At 44.2% G+C, this 22364-nt stretch overlaps 1 protein-coding gene across 2 annotated transcripts in view; it reads left to right on the top strand.

The window, feature by feature from the left end:
• Positions 1 to 22364, top strand: part of plxnb1b (plexin b1b) — a 94768-nt gene that overhangs the window by 68434 nt on the left and 3970 nt on the right. For both annotated transcript variants that reach the window (XM_026169110.2, XM_026169109.2), the window contains exons 5-37: positions 2692 to 2820; positions 3068 to 3168; positions 4236 to 4368; positions 5643 to 5799; positions 7284 to 7392; positions 8236 to 8344; positions 8820 to 9719; positions 10235 to 10369; positions 10445 to 10567; positions 10800 to 10893; positions 10999 to 11165; positions 12567 to 12718; positions 12821 to 12923; positions 13631 to 13767; positions 13914 to 14090; positions 14440 to 14662; positions 14754 to 14996; positions 15093 to 15272; positions 15365 to 15513; positions 16007 to 16107; positions 16340 to 16557; positions 16630 to 16808; positions 16889 to 16955; positions 17748 to 17894; positions 18007 to 18172; positions 19366 to 19469; positions 19570 to 19654; positions 19882 to 20048; positions 20300 to 20460; positions 20546 to 20693; positions 20779 to 20843; positions 20949 to 21024; positions 21116 to 21190. In XM_026169110.2, coding sequence (XP_026024895.2) covers positions 2692 to 2820; positions 3068 to 3168; positions 4236 to 4368; positions 5643 to 5799; positions 7284 to 7392; positions 8236 to 8344; positions 8820 to 9719; positions 10235 to 10369; positions 10445 to 10567; positions 10800 to 10893; positions 10999 to 11165; positions 12567 to 12718; positions 12821 to 12923; positions 13631 to 13767; positions 13914 to 14090; positions 14440 to 14662; positions 14754 to 14996; positions 15093 to 15272; positions 15365 to 15513; positions 16007 to 16107; positions 16340 to 16557; positions 16630 to 16808; positions 16889 to 16955; positions 17748 to 17894; positions 18007 to 18172; positions 19366 to 19469; positions 19570 to 19654; positions 19882 to 20048; positions 20300 to 20460; positions 20546 to 20693; positions 20779 to 20843; positions 20949 to 21024; positions 21116 to 21190 — 5280 coding nt within the window. The remainder of the gene's footprint in view (positions 1 to 2691; positions 2821 to 3067; positions 3169 to 4235; positions 4369 to 5642; positions 5800 to 7283; positions 7393 to 8235; positions 8345 to 8819; positions 9720 to 10234; positions 10370 to 10444; positions 10568 to 10799; positions 10894 to 10998; positions 11166 to 12566; positions 12719 to 12820; positions 12924 to 13630; positions 13768 to 13913; positions 14091 to 14439; positions 14663 to 14753; positions 14997 to 15092; positions 15273 to 15364; positions 15514 to 16006; positions 16108 to 16339; positions 16558 to 16629; positions 16809 to 16888; positions 16956 to 17747; positions 17895 to 18006; positions 18173 to 19365; positions 19470 to 19569; positions 19655 to 19881; positions 20049 to 20299; positions 20461 to 20545; positions 20694 to 20778; positions 20844 to 20948; positions 21025 to 21115; positions 21191 to 22364) is intronic.

Raw genomic sequence — 22364 nt, 5'->3', positions numbered from 1 at the left:
TGGCCTCTCTAAGATGGTCTTTTTATACCCGGCCGTGTTCCTGCCAGTGAACTGAATGAGCTTCCAGTCATTTCTTTTCAGTACCACTGTTGGTGCCCCCACTCCAACTATTTTGAGACAGTTTTCTGCCATCAAATTCAAACTGAGCTAAGAGCTTTTGCAAGATACCAAACTTTTTTGATTTGATTGGTTTTTTTGTGTTTCTTTGTTGATGAAATGTGGCTTTGTGAGATCTGCCAAACAGCTGAATCCTGTTTTTATTTACATCTTGTACAGAATGCCAACTTTTTTTGGAATCGAGCTTTTGCTCTGTGTAAGCACAGAAATGATCGCAGGGTATAAACAGAGTTGGTTTAGCTCTGCATTATCTTCTAATTGAGACGTGGTTTGTACAGAAACACTGTCTGTGTTAGGGTGCCAAACGGGATCTGTTTTTGTTCAGACGCTCGGATTAAAGTCAGTCTCATTTGCATTTTAGATCTGTTAGATCTCCAAAGAAATCGAGAGGCTCTCTGTCAGATTTCCTCAACGGCCAAGAAAATGTCTTTTCTTTATTGATTGTCATTCATTATTCAGATTAAATATATGTGGATGGACAAACCTTTGTAGCCATAAGCCATTTTCACATATGCACTGTAGCTTTGTTTACATACATGCTGTCTTCACCCACAGAAACTGTATTGCTCTTCAACCAGTGCATTGGTCACAGTGTGAGCAGTGTGATCTCTGTACCAACACCTCCTAAACTTTCTAGCATAAATAAATATAAAAACATCAAAGCTAGTATTCATTCACTCAGTACTGAACAAAACACACTGAAATCGAACAAATCTGATGTGTTCACACTCAAAGGTTGTAAAATACCCCAACACAAATAAGTTAACCTTTGGTTTGATAAGTCGTGTTGGTAGTTTAAGTGTGATATGCAAACTGCTGCAAAGTTTTGAAAAAACGCAGCCTTCTGATGTGGTGTCAGTCAGTTTGAGAGATGGGCAAGCTCACACTGGGGTGTTTTTCACAGGTTCCACCCACTGCCACCCACATCATTTCTGAATCTCTAGAGCCTGCTGATGTAAGAGTTTCTTGCTGGTGACCAGTTACAGACGGCTCTAAACTGGTGAAAATATCTCACCCAGTTGAAGTAGAAGTTAAACCTGGCAAGTGTCCCGGTCACTGAGGTCTGATGGGGCCCGTGTGAAAATGTTTCCTTTCTTGTTCCTGTTGTGTGTGAGAACACACAGTTTCAGACCTGATGGCTGCTATGTTTAAGTGTTGTTTAAAGCTGTATGCGTGTTATTGTAGAAAATGTGATTCATGAAAGAAAGCGTAACAAACCTGGAGACTCCAGTGTGTCAGTAAAGAGAACACTGTGGAAAGAACCTCATTGACTCTGTTCAACTGTTTAGAGATGATCTAAAGCTGTTTTTCGAAAAAGACTGAGCGACGGAGTATCTGAGCTGAGGTGTTGTTCTGTTCCTTTCACACTGAAATATGTGACTGTGGCACTGGGTGGAATGGATCTGATGGCTGCTGTAAATAACGTCAAACTGCTGATGTGGAGCAGTTGGTCAGGCTGTGCACTCGTGTTAACCTACATTACAGCAGCCGTAGAGCCCGCACACTGATGGACTGCAGAGACCTCCTCAACCTTGTTAACTATGTGAATGAGTCAGTGTCGTCTGTCAGACCTTAGTTTCTCATCAGTTGTGTGGGCCTTGATATATTTAATACCTGATCACAACCATTTAGATTCATATAATTGTTAAACTGGATTAGGCTTCTTCCATTAAATGAGTTCTTCCATTGAATCAAAGGGAAACTATAAAAGGAGTCTGAGTCAGAAGCTGTTGGGGGAAAAGGAACTGCTGATGTAAACAGAAAGAAGTCAGATTGTCACTGCAGGTACAACAATATCAGAACTATGGCTGATTTACAGTGTGGGTAATGTAATTATCAGGTTTTGACTGGAACGTGTGGAATAAAAAAGGCCTCTGAATCTGCAGCTTTAGAAAAATATTTTACTAATAATGAAAAGGGGCACGGTGGCACGGTGGTTAGCACTGTTGCCTCACAGCAAGAAGGTCCTGAGTTCAATTCCACCATCAGGCCGGGGTCTTTCTGTGTGGAGTTTGCATGTTCTCCCCGTGTTTGCGTGGGTTCCCTCCGGGTACTCCGGCTTCCTCCCACCGTCCAAAGACATGCAGCTTGTGGGGATAGGTTAATTGATTAATCCAAATTGTCACTAGGTGTGAATGTGAGTGTGAATGGTTGTTTGTCCCTGTGTGTTAGCCCTGCGACAGACTGGCGACCTGTCCAGGGTGTACCCCGCCTTTCGCCCTATGACAGCTGGGATAGGCTCCAGCGCCCCCCGCCACCCTGAAAAGGATAAGCGGAAGCGGATGGATGGATGGATGGATGGATGAAAGGGGCTACATGTTTTAAAGATTTACAACTAACTGCAAAAAATCCAGAGTACCTTAAAAAGACCATTTTGAGCTACCAGTTTGACAAATGGTTAAATTGAAGGATTTTGCAGTTCCATCTCTGAATAAAACGGGAAAATAAGCTGTTTATTTTTATGTTTTCATTATAACTGCACTTTCCTTTTTAAAACTGAGCATGTGAAGAGATGCATATTCATGTCAGCAGCCGGTTCACCTGTTATCTAATCGTTCATATTTATGTTTGCAGGTGTTCTTGGGGCCAAACGGTGAGGTTGAGGAGTACTCTGTGACCCCCATACAGCAGAATGCAGCCATCAGCTCAGACCTCATCCTGGATCAGAAACAGGAACATCTCTTCATCATGACCCATAACATGGTACACACACAGTAACTGAACTCTTATAGCCTCATTTCTTTACAGATAAATCATTTTAAACCTCATGTCTAACCCAGTCTCACTTCTTTTGCTAAAGCGGCATGTATTTGGGATTATTTTAATGACCACTGGGAAATCTGGGCTGCCTATTCTCTCATTTTTTTATTTTTTTTTAAATCAGGAGCTTTTAGGAGCTTAGTGTGGATGGTTTGCATGACTGAACTTGATTGTGTTGTCCTGGTTCCAGCTGCAGAAGAGGCCAGTGGCTGAGTGTCAGCAGCATCCAGACTGCCACTCCTGTCTCTTGGCCCACGACCCTTACTGTGGCTGGTGTGTCCTGGAGGGAAGGTGAGATCGATATCAGCAGTTATGGCTACACTAAATATAAAATACAACAGTCAAGATTTATTTGGAGTTCAGACTGATTCATTTTATTGTTTATTAATATAATTATAAACCAAGAAAATGCCAAAAGTGCAGAAATGTGTTTTCCTTCTTTCTTTTTTAGAATGTTTAAATTACCTTAGCAGCAGCCACAGTGGTCACACGTTTGTCACTTTGTACTGTGATGTAAGAGATGAGTTCTAGCAGTTTCAACATGCAGAAAAAGTCTAAATGAATCCATTAAATCCCAAATTCTTCCCAGCAAAATGAGATCATGCATTTTACTCCTTACTGACTTGGCCTACACACAGTATGTTTAATTAGGGGGTTAAAACGGCAACAATTGTTGCCGGTGGGATTACACGGCTTTAAAAAAGAACCTTAAATTAAAGCAAAAGCAAAGCTATCAGCTAGCATTAGAGGCTACATTATACCAGACAAATTAAGGGGGAAAAGCTTTGTTGTTTTACTTCCTTCGTAGTTTCTTTGATAAGCAAACTTTCTTACAGTGTTTGCTCAGGTTTTACATCATGATATGTATTATAAGCTAGATTATTTCGTGTTACTTAAAATAAAGATCAGTGCAAGCATGTGAGGAAAATGGTAGCAAACAAGAAACCTCCTGGCAAGCTTGTTAGTTTTTGAAGTGTTTCGCCAAGTCGGTTTGCTCCGGTGGGATTGTGTCTGAATATGATTAAAGTGCCTCTCTCTGTTCTGTCAGACTCTCCTTCCCTGCTCTCTCCTTTGCTCTGCCTTACCACCTGCCCTACAAGCGTTTGCACGTTAACTACTTCAGTATTTATCTATTTAAATAAAATACTACTGGACTGAATCTTATTTGAACAAGATGAGCAATTTTGCTTTTTGTGCTGCCGCTGTACATTCCCACTACTAACAGGTTGAGCCACGTTTAGTTTAACTCTAGATAGAAACTGGCCTTCTGCTTGTGTTTTTGACATATGTAATGGAGTTAGGGAGCCTTGCTTCAGCTTGCAAAACAGTGAATATAATTAACTCTGCTTTCCCTGCAGGTGTGTGTTGCAGTCACAGTGTGCTCGTGGGAGCTACCCAGGGCAATGGTTGTGGAGTTTTGACATGGAGCAGCAGTGTTTGGTGGTCCAGGACCTCGTCCCCTCCAATCTCAGCAGGGAGGAGAGCAAGATGGTAGGTCTACGTCTTCACTTTAGTCGAGACGCAAAACAAAACAGAACGGATTTGAGGATGACGGTCTTTGTTTACAGATCCACATTTCTTATTGTGGTTTCTGTTGACTCCACATGATCATCCACATCAAGTTCCTAGAAGTTTCTCTGAAGAAAATCTTCATGACAGAATCTGTAGATATCCCCACTCTGGCTGTAATAATAGTCTCCTCACATACCAAAACACTCCCAAGTTATCCCTTATCAGTTGAGCTGCTACATTTGGTGTACCTGGGCATGTGGGTACGATGTCAGTGGGTTTAAGTGTGAGGGTATCAAGAAGAGAGTGACTGGCTTGTGTCCTGTCATGTCCTAGCATAGCACAATATCTGCGTGAAAGATGGCAACAGAAACACATCCACACTGTGGTTTCTCCCATCAGCCTGTGTTTGCCTGGCTCTAAATGATTTCTAGTTCCAGAGGATATAAATGGAAATATAACTATTTATTACTAATGTAATAATAATATTGTAACATGGAGCTGCATGAGTTAAATGTACCTATAGCTGGTAGTGTGATAGCCTGACAGCTACAGTAGTGGCAGTGAGGATCGTTTTCTCTTCTGGCAGCTCACACATGGTACACCTTTTAATACTGACCAATTAGGGAGCTAGTTTTATAACAGGCTCCTCGTGTAGCATTTCTACTCTGTGAGATACAAGAATCCACGAGCTGAAAAAAGCCCACTGATCCAGTGGATAACAAAAAATAACCAAATTCAACCAGTTCTGGCAGGACATGGATTCAAACTGAGAATCAATCCTAAGGACCACAGCAGCTCTGTACATGCTGTGTTCAAGTGACACTGGGATGAACTGACAGAAATCTACTGGTTTACAGGAGGTTTGTTTTAGTTAGCAGCTCCTCTTTGTATTTATGATGGTCTATTCATGGGATATCCATTATTGTTACAGTATCTAATGCATTAATTTTGCCTGTCCTTGAGACGCCCGGTACTACAGGAGCAGAAACATTACGTGAATAAGCAACACAGCAGCTGGAGCCAAACATAAAACCAAACCTTTGTCAGTATGATTCATGCTCCATCAGCGGGGAGTGCAATTTAGTTTTCAAATCTAATTATTCCACATGGACGTTTACAAAAGAACAGATAGGATTTATGTGTTCAGACAGCTTAATCGCTTACTCTCAGCATGACCTTCACTGTACCCTGAAACGCCACAGGTCTGTGCCACATTCTGTCAGCAGCTCATGACAGTTCTGTATTTCTCTCAGGTGTCTCTGTCCATCCCAAGACTTCCAGTGTTAGAAAACGGGGAGTCGTACTCTTGCTACTTCCAGGACAGCCACACTCCTGCTACCATCACAGAGACCGGGGTCACCTGCCGTTCTCCCGACACCAGCAGGGTGCCTTTGGTTTTTCGAGGACAAGGTGAGTGTTTTCTATTGGGGGTTTTTCCCTGCAAATCTGATGCTGTTGGCGTTTATTCACTCGTTTGCATGTTTCAACTTTGTGATTGGAGGATTTGCCTGCACCCTGGAGGATTTGCATGACCAGACCAGACATGCCATTTACAGTTCAATTGTTATGCCAGTGAATGGCCTAGAAAAAAATGGCTAACCAAATCCATTTTTTCTAGGCCATCTTACACAGCAGGGAGTAATCTGTATTTGAAAGCATAAACCGGTTTCATCCACGGACTGCTTGCTTTGAAATACATGCTTTGTGTTTCCTGACTGTCTGGTGCAGTGAAGGCTGCTTGTAAGTCAGTGGTAATGAGGAGACTGTAAATAAAAAAGAAAACCCGAAGCCTCTGTAGAGAACACATTCACCCAAACATTCATGTTATGAGAGAAACTCTCACGTAGAGTGTGGTTCCCATGTTTGTTGTTGTTCTCAGGGTGTAGGGCTCACCAGGAATCAGTCGGGTTACAGTTATATTCTGACATTTTTGTTGTAAATACACTGATAATTGCTCCATAAATATTGTGTATTAGCCTCAAACTGCAAGAGACTGAACTGGGAGCTGTGGCACAACATCGGTGTAATCGAGTGTTTGGAGTCTGTGGCATGTTGTTACTAGTGATCAAAGAAGTCTCGTATGTCCGTTCTTGGTCTCTCTCAACAGCTGTTCGTCGGAGCCGCTTCAAACGTGGCAGAGTTTAACTTTTTTTTTCTTGATCAGTTCTTATTTTGGCTGAAAGTTGCCGTGTCCTCATCACAACAAGTCCTAACAAGATGAAAATCTGCAGCCAAGTCTCAAACAGGCCCTTAAAGGCTACAAAGGTTGTCTGTGACTCTTCCTTAATTTACTGTCTCAGGTGGTCTGTTGTTTTTTTCTGGTTAAGTGAGCTAATTTTGTTCTTGCCTTTCCAAAGCTGAACCAAATAAGTTCAATCCCTCACTTACTGTATGTAATTTGAATGAGCAGTTCTAAAGGAAGCCTTTGAACACACATCTCAGTAGGTATAGTAAACACAGTTTAACGAGTGGTGACACAAACTGGGTTTTTTCTCTCTAGTCCCCAAACAGACTCTGTACTAGTTTAAGGAAACGGCTCAGGTCAGGACTTCGAGTCCTTTTGATCACAGTTTCTGCTCTTTATGAGGAGATACTGTAGATGTGGTACACAACTGCTCCCCGTTTTAAACATCCATCAAACTGAACATTTGTAGGGAAGCTGCTGTGTTTGTGTTTGTCACCGTCCTTGTGCACCCCAAGGATGGTGCACATGGGTTTCATTAGGCCTCTATGTTCCCTCGGCTTGTGCAGCTCGTTCTCGAGACTCGGTGGATCAGAGACGGTAAGCCTGACCAAATATTTTTCTTACTGTGCTCGCTCAGCGCTGCGCTCTGAGCAGAAACTTTTATGTTCTCTTTCCTCAGGCTGTGCTCCTATCTGTGTTTTCTTGTCAGATTTTGTCACAGTCACCTTGTCTCTACGTTTTGGCAACGTCACGGTCACGGCAAGGGATTTCACCTTCTACGACTGCACAGCCGTTAAGCAGCTGTCTGGCAGCCAGCCGTGAGTTATCGCCGATGATTTATCAGCTGTGCTCTCTGTCTGTCTCCTCCTGATCTGTGCTGTTCATGCAGACCCTTTAATCGAGTCTCACTCACCATCAGAGTCTGTGCTTTTCTGTTTAGTACCTGGGTCACTCTTTGTCCCTCCATCAGTTCACCTTGCGCCCTTCGTTATTATATCTGTGTCTGTATTTCCGCCCACTCACTGTCCTCTTTTTAATTCCCCTGTTCAAGCCTGTGACCCTGGGTTTTAGAAATTGCCAAGTAAGGCTCGCTTACTTGGCAATTGGCAAGTTTTATTGAAATTATTGAGTCGTGCAGGTAGAAATGACCAGTGAGAACAACAGAGTAACTACAACAATCAGATATCAGAATAATGCATCTATGAGCAGCGGCTCATAGATGCATTATGAAAGACATATAATGAAAGACACAAGTAGAGAATGGCCAAAAAACAATAGAATTACAGTCAGAGGTTGTACTGGGTTTCAGTTTGTACATAGAAGAAATTTAAAATCTTTAAAACTTGAATAAATTTCCAGACTTGAAGTAGCATGTACATCCTGTTTCACTAAATATGGCTTATAATGATTGTAGTGTTGTGTAAATCCCAAATAACACTTTCATTGTATTTAGGAGTTAATAATAACCTGTGTTGTCATAAATTACACGCACACACTCAGATTGGTGCGTGTTGATCAATCTGTGAGACTTCCAACAGTTAGATCTGCTTCTATTAGAGCCGTTCTTCTCATAGCTCCTAATCCTGCATCACTGTTTGCCTCTCATCTTGAAAAGAGGCTTGTACAGTCGCTAAGGCAATTTCTATCCTGTCTGTGTGCAGATGCCGTGGTTGTGTTTTAAGCCGATGGGGCTGTAACTGGTGCGTCCACCAGCATGCGTGTACCCACAAGCCCACCTGTGAGGAGGGAGTGATCATCTACAACCAACATGTAAGCTGCAGCGTGACGTCACATGCAGACATTGTAGGAAAAGCACCGACTGATCACCAGTTTGAACTGGAGCTTCATTTGCATTCATCAGTCAGTTCGTCGCCCATAAGCCAAAGATGTGCATTCTTCTCTTTGATTAAGGTTTCCTGTGGAGTCTTGAACTGCAGAATAGTTGCGCTGTCGTTACACTTTGCATGAGTGGACTCTTGTGTAATGTGGTACAACCTTTTAGAGGTTGTGGGCAGTAAAACCGACTGAAATTAGTTGTTTGTTTGTTTTTATAACACTTCAAAACAGTTGCCCAGAGGCATTTTAAGATGGGTTAAAACCAGTGCTGCTAACACAAATCACTGTCTTTCAGGTGTCATGAGCCACATTAACCTCAGATCACATGGTCTCTTTTTTCCTTGATTTTTCCTTTTTATTTTTTCCTTCTGCCTCACCCTCTCCTCGTCTTTTCCTCCTCCTCCCCCAGTTTAAACTACCTACCTCCTCTCCTCCTACAACCAAAGCTATTAAAGTCATCACAGCCACCACTACCACAACAGCTACCCCCACAACTCCTCCTACCACACCAACTACTGCCACGACGAAGACAACAACAACCGCAGCCGCCATCACCATAGCTACCACTAAGGACTTAACAACGCCTACTCTTTCATACACCAGTACCAGCCATGAGCCAACCCACCCGGGCACGACCCTGCCCCCTCAGCCTCCCACTCTACCACCCAGCACCTCTCCAGGCCTGGAGGTCACCACCAGAGAAGAAGAAGAGAGTGAAGCCTCTGAGACTGTCACACACAGTGACTGGGAAGATGCTGTAGCTACACAGAGTGTCACGATGGCCACGGCAGAGCTGATGCCCGTCACCGTGGCTGATGGTCTTAGTGGGGACCTGGACCTTGTCGTGCCTCTGATGATCCCAGACTCCTCGCCACCAGAGGTGGTGACGGCCTTACCCCCCAGCGAACGGCAGGCAGCCAAAGAAGCGCTGACCCTGGCAGAGGCTCCCACCATGGTGCTGCCTGGCTTTCCCCCGCCCACACTTTTCCATATGGGTGAACCGGCTGATTCTGAGCCTTCCCTTTACTTGGACTCGACCCAGACACCCACACTGGTACCACCGCAAGACTTGCACACTGAGGCAGGAAGCCCAACTGCTGATTCTGAGGTGCCGCTCTGGCGAAAGGAAGCAGAAAACTACACTGAGGGTGCTGTCCAGGCAGAAAATGACACGGCTACATTTTCAGCTGCCACCGTGCTCTCAGGTGATGGGGAGGTTGACCGCATGTCCCAGTCCTACCCTCCCCAGTTGCTGAATGCTGACTCAGAGCTGGACTACCAGTATGATTCAGCTGATGGCTTCCTCCCGGTGAGTTCAGCCGCCTCAATCCTCCTCCTGCTTCTACTTCTTCTTCTTCATGGAAAGGGTGAGCACCCTCCCTGTGCTTCCAGCTTCTGACTGGAGTCCTACTATAGGAACAAAGCTCACAACTGATTCCCTAGTCTCTCATTCTTTCCCTGCATTTCCTCTTCCGTCTCACACCTGGAATCTGTATCCTTTCACTGCACAGACTGACTTCAAGAAACCCGGCTGCTCCTGAGTTGCAGCAGTTGTTCTTTTGTCTAAATATCTTCACCTTTCCTTTTTCCAGACTCTTTCTTTCATTATCTCTATACAAAAATCTTCACCACCTTGAGCACGCCCCCATCCCGACATCCCCCCCATGACTCCCTGCATCTGACTGAAATCAATTGCAATCCCTTGTGGGAAAGTAAAAACTGACCCTGAACAAGAATGAATATATTAAATGGTTCGTTCGATCCACCTCACTGTAAATGTTGCGTGTATGTGAATATAAACACGTGTGATCTGTTCTCCTGCAGGGGGACGAGGGCTCGTATGTCAGCTGGGGTTCCTCAGCTTGTCCGTGTGTTGAGAAGGTCCAGGGTTCGTCACTGCTCCCTGTCAGAGTGGAGAGAAAGATCACTTTACTGGCACATAACCTCCATCTGTATCAGGTACAGCACACAACAGCATCGAGCCTGTTAGCTGCCTGCCCAGTGTACTCTTTCATGCAGTGTTTGTGTGTTCAGGATGCAGAGCTGGACTACGAGTGTGTGTTGGTTATTGAAGGGCAGACGGTGGTGGTAGACGCCTACGTGGAGCCAGATGACATGAACCCATCAAGCTTTGACATCACATGTCAGCTACACCAGGTCTGATATTGTTTATAAAGCATTAGTACCTTCATAAAATTGCTACCTTCAGTATTAAATAAAGGCAAAAGTAAAACTAAATGAAGGCCGGTTCACCCTCCCCAGGCAGGATGAACATTTCCCTTCTTCTGCTACCTGTGTTTGTAAAGCAGTGCTTGTCTGGAGTGTAACTGATAATGAATAATTAGTTTTAATGTTACCTTAAAAAATGGGGCCTTTTTCTTGTGTCCAGTACACATACTCTGCACCAGTGCAGGAGTATAATGCATTGGTGTATGTGAAGAGGAGGGACACCTTCCATGTAGACACTTCTCGTGATCTCTATGGTAAGGTCATATTAAGTTTGTTGTGCTTTAAACATATTGCTGTTAGTTTTCATTATGAGCACATGTTAACTGTCTGCTGCTCCTCTATGTCTACTGTGCTTTCAGTGACTCTGTACAACTGCTCTGTGGGTCGATCTGACTGCAGCCGTTGCCACACAGCAGACCCAAAATACGGCTGTGCGTGGTGTGGCGGTCCCAGGGCCAGCTGCCTGTTTTCAAACTCCTGCAGTGAACCTGTGCAGCAGACGTGCCCTGCTCCCGTCATACACTCTGTGAGTATTCAGAGTGTGGGAAATAATACAGTGCACTGGGATTTATATTTGAACTGCTTACAATCATAATTGGAGGCTTTATTGTCAAGTTTTCACTTCTTCCTCTTATCACTCTCACTTACTACTTATTGTCCCAAAATTACAAGAACAATGATGATCAGCCATCACAGTTAGATGGAACATGTTGTTGATATACGTTTTGGTTTGAGACAGTGGAAGATATTATAATACTGGAGACCATTTGTGTTCTAGTGGAGTCATTATTCGAAGGTGTAATACATCCTTATCTTACATTAGGCCTCATCAGCTCATCACTTCATCTGTTTAAGCTTTACACCAACTTGCCACTGATTGGCTGCCCCTCAGAAGCACAAGTTTGAACAGCAGGTGGAAGGCTCTTCTCTGCTCAAAGCCAGAGCTGTCTGTCGGAAATGGGAAAACAAAATTGAGGATATCCCTTCTCTTTAACGTCATACAGAGGCAAGAGTAGAAAAAAGTAAAAACTGGAACAGTATGTCTGATAGAAAGTGAGGGAAAACAGCAGATCCTCTTTAAATAAAGCTTCCCAATGATCTGAGTGCTAAATGTACAAACACAATTCTGATTTTATGCCTTCAAAATAAGCTTTCTTTCGAGCTTTTGGCTCACAGGGGTTACTTGGACACAGACTGACCACGTTATTTCAGAAACAGTGAAGCAGTATATGTGTAGCAGATGTTAACTTTAACAAGACGCAAGATATGGGGAGTTTACATCCGTTTATATTTTGGAAAATGAATTATTAGCTGTTAAAGATGGTGACACAGCTGTTGCTCACGTACTTTAAGGTTCTGAGGGAAATCATACTGTTAGTCCTGCTCTGAAAAAGCTTTTGTTTGATCAGCATTTCTTTGTGTTAGACGTCAGTGATAATAATGCCCTCAGAGAGTGTAAGTTGCACTGAATTTAACCCTATAATGCCCTTTGTATCATATTTGATACGTGAGTTTCTGAGACCTCTATCTCATCAATGTGATCAATACTTGCCATAATTTCAAAATGTTATGGACAAAACGTTTTTTTTGTCTAAAATTAACATTGTTGTTAACAAAAAGTTGCCAAAAACTCCCAATGTATCAAATGTAATAAAAATATATCATTCACAACAGCGTTTGTGGATTTTGTTATAAGGGTTAGTAAACATCTCAGTTCCAAATAATCAGAATTTTCTGATGGGTACATTTTTGATGGGTTGGGTCTTACAGGGTTAAAAATATGTGTTTGCATTTGTGGCTTCACCACTTGCTTTGAATTTATTGTAATAAAACACTTGGTTGGACCTGTTTTTTCTTTTGTGAATGCTTTTGCATTGGTCAAAAACTAGAAAGGTTGTTTGGATTTTTTGTTCCTGCCTCCAATCAGGTCGATCCACTCTCTGGCCTGTTGGAAGGAGGCACCATGGTGACCATCTCCGGCTCCAACCTGGGTCAGAAGGCTGAAGACATCGTCCAGTCTGTGTTAGTAGCTGACGTGCCCTGCACAGTGATTTCCAACCTGTATGAGGTCTCCTCTAGGTATGCATGCACTACTGTTGTTTCTCATAGACTCTCTTTGTACTGATCAGAAAACTACAGAAACATGGCTTGGTTTTCTGAAGAGCAATGTTGGTCTTCCAGAATCGTGTGCATGACCAAAGCCAGCGGATTAAAGACGAACCATGTGTCTGTGAGAGTGAATGGAGGAGAATTTGGCCTCTCCAGACAGAAATTCAGCTACCAGGTATATTAAATTCAGGTAGAGTAAATTAGATTTTGTTGACCTGTCTGTGAAACTTGGCATTTTTGTTGCATCAAAGGACACTAAAACCTACATTGCTGGGAGAAAAATGTGACTTTAAGAGGTGAAAGTTTAGTATAATATTCTTTCTATTTATTAATTGTTTATAAAATAATGAAATTGTGGTTCTAACACTGGAGGTGTTTGAAGCAGAGAACATCTGCTATTATTTCTGTTTGTTCTCTTTGGTCCACATATCCATAATAACATAATGTGGGCTGCATTCTTTAACAGTATAATTCATACAATATTAGAAGTCGCACATCTAAGAAACAAGAAATCTTTGCCAAGTTTTACCTTTCTTAAACCGTTTAAGATGAATGATTTTAACCACACGATCAGTAATCACAAATATTTCTCAACAAGTCCACATTTTTAAATAAATCTGTGTAAATACATCTCCCTATATTAGATAATAGTTTAACATAAACACTGGAATTTCTTTCCATATATTTCCTTGGATCTCTGTCTTATTAAGGCTGAGAGGATCCAAGTGTAAGAATAAGTTCTTGGATTTGGCAAACTGGGAAAGGACACAAGCCAGTCCAAAAGTCCTTGTTTCTCACTATCGACAGACTTTCTTAATATGCAACAAGAAGCAAACAGCTGTGTTACACTGTGAAATACAGCTGCTCTCTCCTTCTTCTTAGAACCCAGTTGTGAGAGGAGTGTCACCTGAAAGAGGCCCCAAGGCGGGGGGAACATCCCTGAACATCACTGGCCAAAACCTTCTAACGGGTCGCCCCGCTGACCTTACCATCACTGTCGGGGACGTCCCCTGTAACATGTAAGACACACACGTATAATGGCCTGTTTGTGGTTAATGCAAAGTCGGTGCTACTGTTTTTCTTCATTTAAGGTTGTAAGGTCAGACTGACCTTTGACCTCCTCGTGTCACCTTAGGATCTCATCATTTCTTTGTTCCCCCCTCAGTGTGTCAGAGGTGCAGAGTGACAGTGTTCAGTGTGTGACGGGGAGCAGTAATAAAACAGGAGACCACCAGGTCACCCTGCATTACGGCAGCATCCAGCGTCACCTCAGCAGCCCCGCCTACCACTACACCAACAACCCCAACATCACCCGTGCCGAACCAGCCAGGAGCTTCCTGCAGTAAGTCTGAAAGCCCTCACACATTCAGCCTTCAAAACGTATTCATACCTCTGAAGCTCTAAAAACTTGATTCTGTTCACTTGGACGTAGCGTTTTCATCCAGTCTCAGCTGGCTGCGGGTTGTAACTGTGACTACACTGCAACCTTATAAACAGTACTTTTGCACAATGACTGAAACTAGCACCACTGAATGAACAATGAGCTGTGACGTCAGTTCCTTGACCATTGATCAACATGACAATTTTCTGCGTCCAGATAAACAGAATCACCTTTTTGGGATTTCCTTACTTGGGCGATTGAGCATGCATCACAACGTTTTAACCTGCTCTGGTTGATTGGATTGTTACAGTGGCGGTCGACTGATCAAGCTGTCTGGATCCAACCTGGATGTGGTGCAGGAGCCCCGAATGGTGGTGACTCTCTCCCGCTTCCAGTCGGTCGGCCAAAACAAGAAGAGGAAACGGCGGAGGAAGAGGAGCAAAGGAGAGCAATGGAAGAAAACCCTGGGAAGGTCGGTTAGGATGGTTCCTGACCCCGTCTGTCCCGGAGACCAATTCTGCTCCGTCAAACAGGTCGGTGTGTGCTGCTCAGCACAGAGCAGTTCATTCGAGTGATCGTTCACACCTTTTAACCCAAATGACCCAAATCTGCCTTTCTCATCAGTTCGTTGAGCGCTGTGAGGTAAACTCCTCCTCCCTCATCCTGTGCCGCTCTCCGATGGTGGACTCCACCATCTGGTGGTCACGGGTCACAGTGGAGTTCTTGCTAGACAATCTGCGCTTTGACTTCAGCAGTTTGAACTCTGAGCCATTCAGCTATGAGCGTAACCCCACCCTGCAACCCCTGAACCAACAGGACCCTCTTAAGGCATATCGCTATAACCCAGGCAGCTTCATCCAGCTGGAGGTGAGAGGAGAGGCAGCGATGTTTCAGTTTTATTTATTTACTGACAAAATAAGCAGACATAACATATATCTCTTATGTCTTATTGCCTGTTCTCAGGGGGAACACCTGGACCTAGCCATCACTAAAGAGGAGGTGGTGGTGTTGATTGGAGAAGGTGTATGTGCTGTGAAAACCCTGACCAGCAACCATCTGTACTGTGAGCCACCACCACAGCAGCCTGCACCAGGACCAAACGGCAAGAAGCGAGAGGGCTCTGACAATCTCCCCGAATTCACTGTGAGAAAATGAGAGTGTCACCACCGTGTGAGCGCCTGATGGGCCACTCAAGTTTGAAAGCACCTCACTTTTTTATTTAACATGTATTTCAGGTCCAGATGGGCAACCTGAACTTTTATCTCGGCAAGGTTCAGTACGACAACCTGAGCCTGTCCACCTTCCCACTAGAGGCTCAGATTGGAGTTGGAGTTGGAGCCTCCATAGTGGTCCTCATTGTGCTCATAATTGTGCTTATTTACAGGTCAGTGGGTGGACTGAGAGTCTGTGTTTTTGTGTGTTTAGTGTGCAGATGAGTGCTACAGTGGTTCTCTACCTGCTGAATTCATATGTTTGCTCACACATAAAGAAATGAGCAGTACTGGGTCCCAGTTTAGGTCGCCCACTTGGACATGCAATCATGTCTCAAAGCTCAGTTCACACGCCCAGGTTTGAGTCTGACCCTGGACCTGCTCTTTCTCTCTCCCCACTTTCCTCCGTCCTATCAAATAAACCCAGAATACCCGGATACGTTACATGGAAGTTATAAATTGATTTATATGTCACTGAGTGAAATAATTATTTAATCCCCTACAACTGAGCCAGAATTCTGCAGCAGATAGCTGATAAAATGAACTGAATGAATGACAGATACTGCTAATCTGAATTTGAAACACACCTGTCCACAGAATCAATTTCTTGCACAGTTTGACTGGATTTCCACTAATCGTATGTAAAACCTTCTTCCCGTCTGATAGGAGGAAGAGTAAGCAGGCTCTTAGGGACTATAAGAAGGTCCAGATCCAACTGGAGAACCTGGAGACCAGTGTGAGGGACCGCTGCAAGAAAGAGTTCACAGGTACAGCATTATGAGGAAAAAAGAGAGCGGCGGCTATATGGATGAAGACGGGAGATAGGAGGGCCTTTTCCCCATGTTTCATCAGTTTTCTTCACCTCTATAGTTGCGATAGGCTGAGAGCAGAGAACCCCCAGATTTTATTCTGCCAGCTGCTATTTACAAGCTCGTGCCTCCTGGCACTGGCCTGTAGCAGCAGCCTCTGACCTTTGTGTTCTTAATCACTTTGATCCAGACTTGATGACGGAGATGATGGATATGTCCAGTGACCTGGTCGGCTCAGGCATCCCCTTCCTGGACTACCGTATGTATGCCGAGCGCATTTTCTTCCCCGGCCACCGAGAGTCTCCTCTGAGACGAGACCTGGATGTTCAGGAGTGTCGGCGGCAGACGGTGGAGCAGGGCCTGGTGCAGCTTTCCAACCTGCTCAACAGCAAGCTGTTCCTCACCAAGGTAGTCGCTATCACAATCACAGCTAAAATGAAGCTTTGCAGAGCGAGGATTCATCTCCTCTTTTCCTCTCAGTTCATCCATACTCTGGAGAGCCAGCGGACCTTCTCCCCCAGAGACCGAGCCTACGTGGCTTCGCTGCTGACGGTGGCGCTTCATGGCAAGCTGGAGTATTTCACAGACATCCTTAAGACGCTCTTGAATGATCTGGTGGAGCAGTATGTGGCCAAGAACCCCAAACTGATGTTACGAAGGTAAGCTGCTGCTCATAGATTCAGTCTTTGGCATGTTCAGAAGCTGCAATGCTGCTGCAAGTGTGTGTGATTCTCTGCAGAACAGAGACAGTGGTGGAGAAGCTGCTGACCAACTGGATGTCTATCTGCCTCTATGCTTTCCTCAGGGTGAGTCAACATAAAAGCAGTGATGCACAGTAGTAGGGATAAGTCTTTTTTTAAAATATTGGGATATAAAACATTTTAAGACTTTGAGATTTTACTTGGGGGCATTTTAAAGTGGAATATAATGACTTTGAAATTAGGACCAAGCTCCAAAAAGCAGCCACTAAAGCTGTGACCTGTGTCCTTTTTGTTCATTAAAGTCAGTGCGCAAACGCTTTAATTTCCCACAGCAAAAAAACAAAACATGCTTAATTTATTGTTTTGTGATCACACCATTCATAGAAAAGTACATATTTGTGCTTGTGTTTATTCAGAGAGCCCTGAGAGCATGTTGCTGCACACACATTTGCACCAATGACTCAACTACATATCGTATAACATGTAAATAGAAAAATTACCCACGCTGCTGCACACAGCAGTAACTTTTAAATAGCAGTTTCCAGTACTGACATGTCAAAACACAGAGGGGAATGAAAGTCCTTCCAGTCACTCCAGTACAGTGGAAACATTTCTAGTACATGCACTGATTCTTATATAGCGCTTTTCTACTCCTTTATGCCTCATCTGTTTACACTCATACATAGAAGCACTTATTTCTGCACCTACGTGCTTTCTAGAACCACCAACCTCCTGATTCACAGGAGACCTGCTCCACCAATCTGAAAATATGAAGCTCAGGTTTTCCTCAAGGTTTGACTTAGCAGAACATTTCTTTAACACATGAAGTGTGTAGAGAAGCACTGTGTAAGAATTGGTGCATTGCAGTGTGTTAATTATTTGTGTGTGTGTGTGTAGGACTCAGCGGGGGAGCCTCTGTACATGCTGTTCAGGGCCATAAAGCACCAGGTAGATAAAGGACCGGTGGATGCTGTTACTGGCAAAGCAAAGTACACCCTGAACGACAACCGCCTGCTGCGAGAGGACGTAGAGTACAAAACCCTGGTGAGGGGAGTCTAGACTGAAATAAATAACCATTTTGGCTCTAATGAAAAATTCCCAAGGAGGTTGTATTTTTCTTTGTCTTCCCCTCCTTTCACCCTTCTTTTCCCTGCAGACACTGAATGTGTTGGTGCAGGGTGGAGGGGTCAATGAGACCCAGCCTGTGCCCTCCAAAGTACTGGACTGCGACACCATTACCCAGGTGAAAGAGAAGCTACTGGATCAGGTGTACAAAGGCACATCCTTCTCACACCGGCCGCACGCCGAGTCGCTGGACTTGGGTGAGAACCACACACTGCGTGACACACCAGACTCTGAAAACTGATGCACCTCGTGTCAGCCTCGAGGAATCTGGTACTTATGTCTCTTTATGATCTCTCTTTTAGTTTACCCATAAGTTGGGAAATCTAAAAGAGTAAACAGGACCTTTTATAAAATAAAGGAGCAGCTCGATAAAATATAACCAAACAAATTAGCTGAGCGACGTAAAATGAGTGAAGAGGAGAGAGCTTAGTTTCACAGGATAAGTAGAAAGTTCAGTATGATCAACCAGAAAAGCAATAAAACAAAATGGGGAAAGGCAGGACGTTTCACTGACTGCTATAAAGAGAGGGCTTCATTTGCATTAAAACACCAGCAGAAATATGGAGTCATAAACTGGGAGCAGACGTGGGAAGTCAGGTGTGCAGCTTCATCGAGCCAACTGAAGTCGCAGAGCTGTAAGGACGAGTTCATCGCAACAAAGGAAATAACTGAATCGGGAGGTCATTCACAAATGTGTCTCACAAGTAAACTTGTGTGATGGCTTCAGGGGCCTCAGCTTTGGCTGTGGTGCCTGACACCTCTCAGGGTTGTGACAGGCATGTTTAATTTATTGAACGCCTGTCGTTTGATTCCTACTATCATCTTAACCATGTTTTAATAACTTTGCACTTTTTGACTTATGTACGTGAAAAGTGTTACAAGGATAAATATCTCTTGCTTCTGTGGACTAGGCTCTCAGAGACTGGGGTTTAGGGGCATGAGAGCAGGACAGATGTGGAAAACATCGGTGGGACCTTGACTACCATGTGATTGTTGGGTTTTTCTCTGTATGTATTATTATAGGGTCTTACAATATAAAGTGCCTTTAGGCGACTGTTGTGATTTGGCGCTGTATAAGTGCAGCGCTCGTGAATTAGCGTTCCTTCTTTTCATATTTGTTGCCCTGTAGCGCCCCCTACAGCGTGACAAAAACAAATCCAAACCAAGCTCACTGACTGCTCAGTCTGTCAACACTTTCCTCAAAGATGAGAGAAAAACGTGGTAAATTTAAATTTTACAGCACTGTCAGTACCTGCATGATAACATCAGCCTGAGCTGATGATGGGAGCACCTGAATGAATTTGTGAACATCGTTAAGTCGCTCGAGTTTGCTAAGATGAGCATGTCCCACAATCACTGTGCTGATGTGCGTCTGCCTTCTGTCATGCAGAGTGGAGGTCGGGCGTTGCCGGTCATCTCATCCTGTCAGACGAGGACTTGACATCTGTGGTTCAGGGTAGCTGGAAACGCCTTAACACGCTTCAGCATTACAAGGTCAGAGTTATCACTGAATGCTTTACAAAGCAAACTACACTGTTTCATAGCCTGGGATAGGACACGGCCGACACCAATGGCTGTTTGTGTTCCTCCATAGGTCCCAGATGGCGCAACGGTGGCACTGGTCCCTCGTCATACCAAACACATTCACCATGACAACCACGACTACATAGCAGGAGAGAGTGAGTTTGTTCAAATAAAAGATAAATCAACTTGTCAGCCAGTTCATCTTTCATTAGACTTTATTTGACTGTCACACTGACAGTAAAAACGATTCGATCATTTCCCTACTCAGTTCTTCAAATTGTGTGAGTGTTTATGTGGAACATGAAGTGACAGATGGAGGAAATCAAAAGTAGCAAAACCAGAGAGCGAGTCACAGGCAAGCATCAAACCTGTGTGTGTGCAGAGACGCCAATGCTGGAGGATGCAGATGAAGGTGGAGTGAGGCTGTGGCATCTGGTAAAAGCCAGTGAGGAGCCCGAGTTGCCCAAACACCGCAGAGGCAGCCTGAGGGAGAGAGAGAGGGCCAAGGCTATCCCTGAGATCTACCTGACCCGCCTGCTGTCCATGAAGGTACAACACACACATCTGGGTCTAGTCCCATTGAGTAGAGACTGTAGGAAGGAGATGAGGAGTACAGGAGTACCACACTTTCTAAAAATCAAGCTGTTTTTTAAACTACACACAGCTGTTCTCCTAATTTGTAAGCTACAACGCTACAAAGTTAAACAGACACACACATATATTCTTTTAGCTAGACAAGAGCAGAGTGCTGACACTTTCACTTTCTTATGCTCTAATGTGAACTTTACTGTGTTTGTCAGGGGACGCTGCAGAAGTTTGTGGACGATCTTTTCACGGTGATCCTGAGCACGAGCCGTCCTGTCCCGCTCGCCGTCAAGTACTTCTTCGACCTGTTGGATGAGCAGGCAGCACAACATGGCATCTCTGACTCAGAGACCATCCATATTTGGAAGACCAACAGGTAGACGATAGTCTGATAGAGACCGCTGCTGGCAGATGATAGTGGGACTCTGTCATGTCTAATACTGTCGGTACTGTTTCTCCAGTCTCCCTCTGCGTTTCTGGATCAATATTGTGAAGAATCCCCAGTTTATCTTCGACATCCAGGCATCTGACCACGTGGATGCCGTGCTCTCTGTGATCGCCCAGACCTTCATGGACTCGTGCACGATTGCAGAGCACAAGCTGGGCCGGGTTAGTACATTTGCAAACGCCAGTTTTCCAGCAGCGTCCTGTTACTCTTGTGTCTTTGAATGTCGTTCTTCTTCTTTTTGAACAGGATTCGCCCATCAACAAGTTGCTGTATGCCAGAGATATCCCCCGCTACAAACAGATGGTGGAAAGGTTGGATTGCTTAAGCTGCTCAGACAACACTGAACAGGTGTTTGTGAAATAAACGTATTTTATCAGTCGTACGTTTGAGGTTGATTACAGTGATGGTTATTGCAGGTACTATGCTGACATCAGGCAGACCATCTCAGCCAGTGACCAGGAGATGAACTCTGCTCTAGCTGAACTGTCCAGGGTGAGTGCAGCCACAGCTCAGAACACACACACACACACACACACACACACACACACAGTGTGGCCGTTCACTTCAATGCCTTGTGTTTCAGAACTATTCGGGAGAACTGAACTACCTGGTGGCACTGCACGAGCTCTACAAGTACATCAATAAATACTACGACCAGGTGTGTTTCTACTCTTTCCAGCCACTGGAGGTGGAACAGTACACCATGATGCAACAATGTGGAGACTGTCTAACAATACAAAACACATTTAATACAATTTAATTAATTAAGATAATTTTCATAAAATTCTGAAAAGTCTTTTTTCATTGATAAAATTCAGTTCTTTTTCTGAAGTAATCAGTTATGTTCATTACAAAAGAGCCTCTGATTCACTCCAGAGCTCCGTTTCATCCAAGCAATAATCCTTCCCTTGCTTAGTTTCAGCAGCTTCTTTTTTGTGGGATGTGAACGCATCAAGGTTCCTATCTAACCAGCCAATCACATGGCTGACACTGTGTTTAGACATGTGGGCCTGGGCAAGCTGCTGAATTTCAAAGGTGACTCAAGTAACTTTAGATGTGGCACGGTTGCTGGTGGTTGGTGCCAGAGTATTTTGGAAATTGTTGATCTGCTGTGATCTTTCCACACAACCATATTTTTTTTTGGGGGGGGGGGGGTGTTTACAGATAATGGTTTGAAAGAAGAAATTACCCAGTGAGCGACAGTTCTTAAGGGGATCATACCCTGCTTTGATCACCTTAGCTTTGAACTGACCAGAAGGAAACAGCAGCTCAGACAGCAGCAGAGCATTGCTTTATTACAGAACATGTTGGATACTGAAGCAGAACCAACACACATGGTGCCAGTCCTGTCAGCTAAGAACAGGAAACGAGCTCAACAAAATTGGACAATGACAAAAAACACTGGTGTGATGTGTATTGATTTCTGCTGCAACTTCCAACAAGTTAGGGTCACCGTTTGGTGGTCGGCGGTTAATGTCTTTCAGTGTTCACGCTTGCAATGGTGGTGCAAAATGACAAAATCTACCATGTCCACCTGTTTGTGACCCATCTTCTGATGTCTGATGTTTCCAGCAAGATAATGCACCATATTCCAAAGCTCACATCATTTAAACTGGTTTCTTGAATATGGCCGTGAGCTCAGTGTACTCACCACAGTTAGCAGACCTCAGTCCAATAGAGCATCTTTGGGATGTAGTGGAATGAGAGACAAGATGGCTCTGACAACAAGTCCAGCCAAACGTCTGAGAAAGGTTTCCTGCACCGTGGTGGATCTGTGCTGGGAACAATGAAAGCAGTTCTCAGGGCGAAGAGGGCCTAGTGTTAACAAGGTG

This window comes from Astatotilapia calliptera, chromosome 5, assembly GCF_964374335.1.
Source record: "Astatotilapia calliptera chromosome 5, fAstCal68.1, whole genome shotgun sequence".
Taxonomy (NCBI): Eukaryota; Metazoa; Chordata; class Actinopteri; order Cichliformes; family Cichlidae; genus Astatotilapia; species Astatotilapia calliptera.
This window is presented reverse-complemented; position numbering and strand designations above follow the sequence as displayed.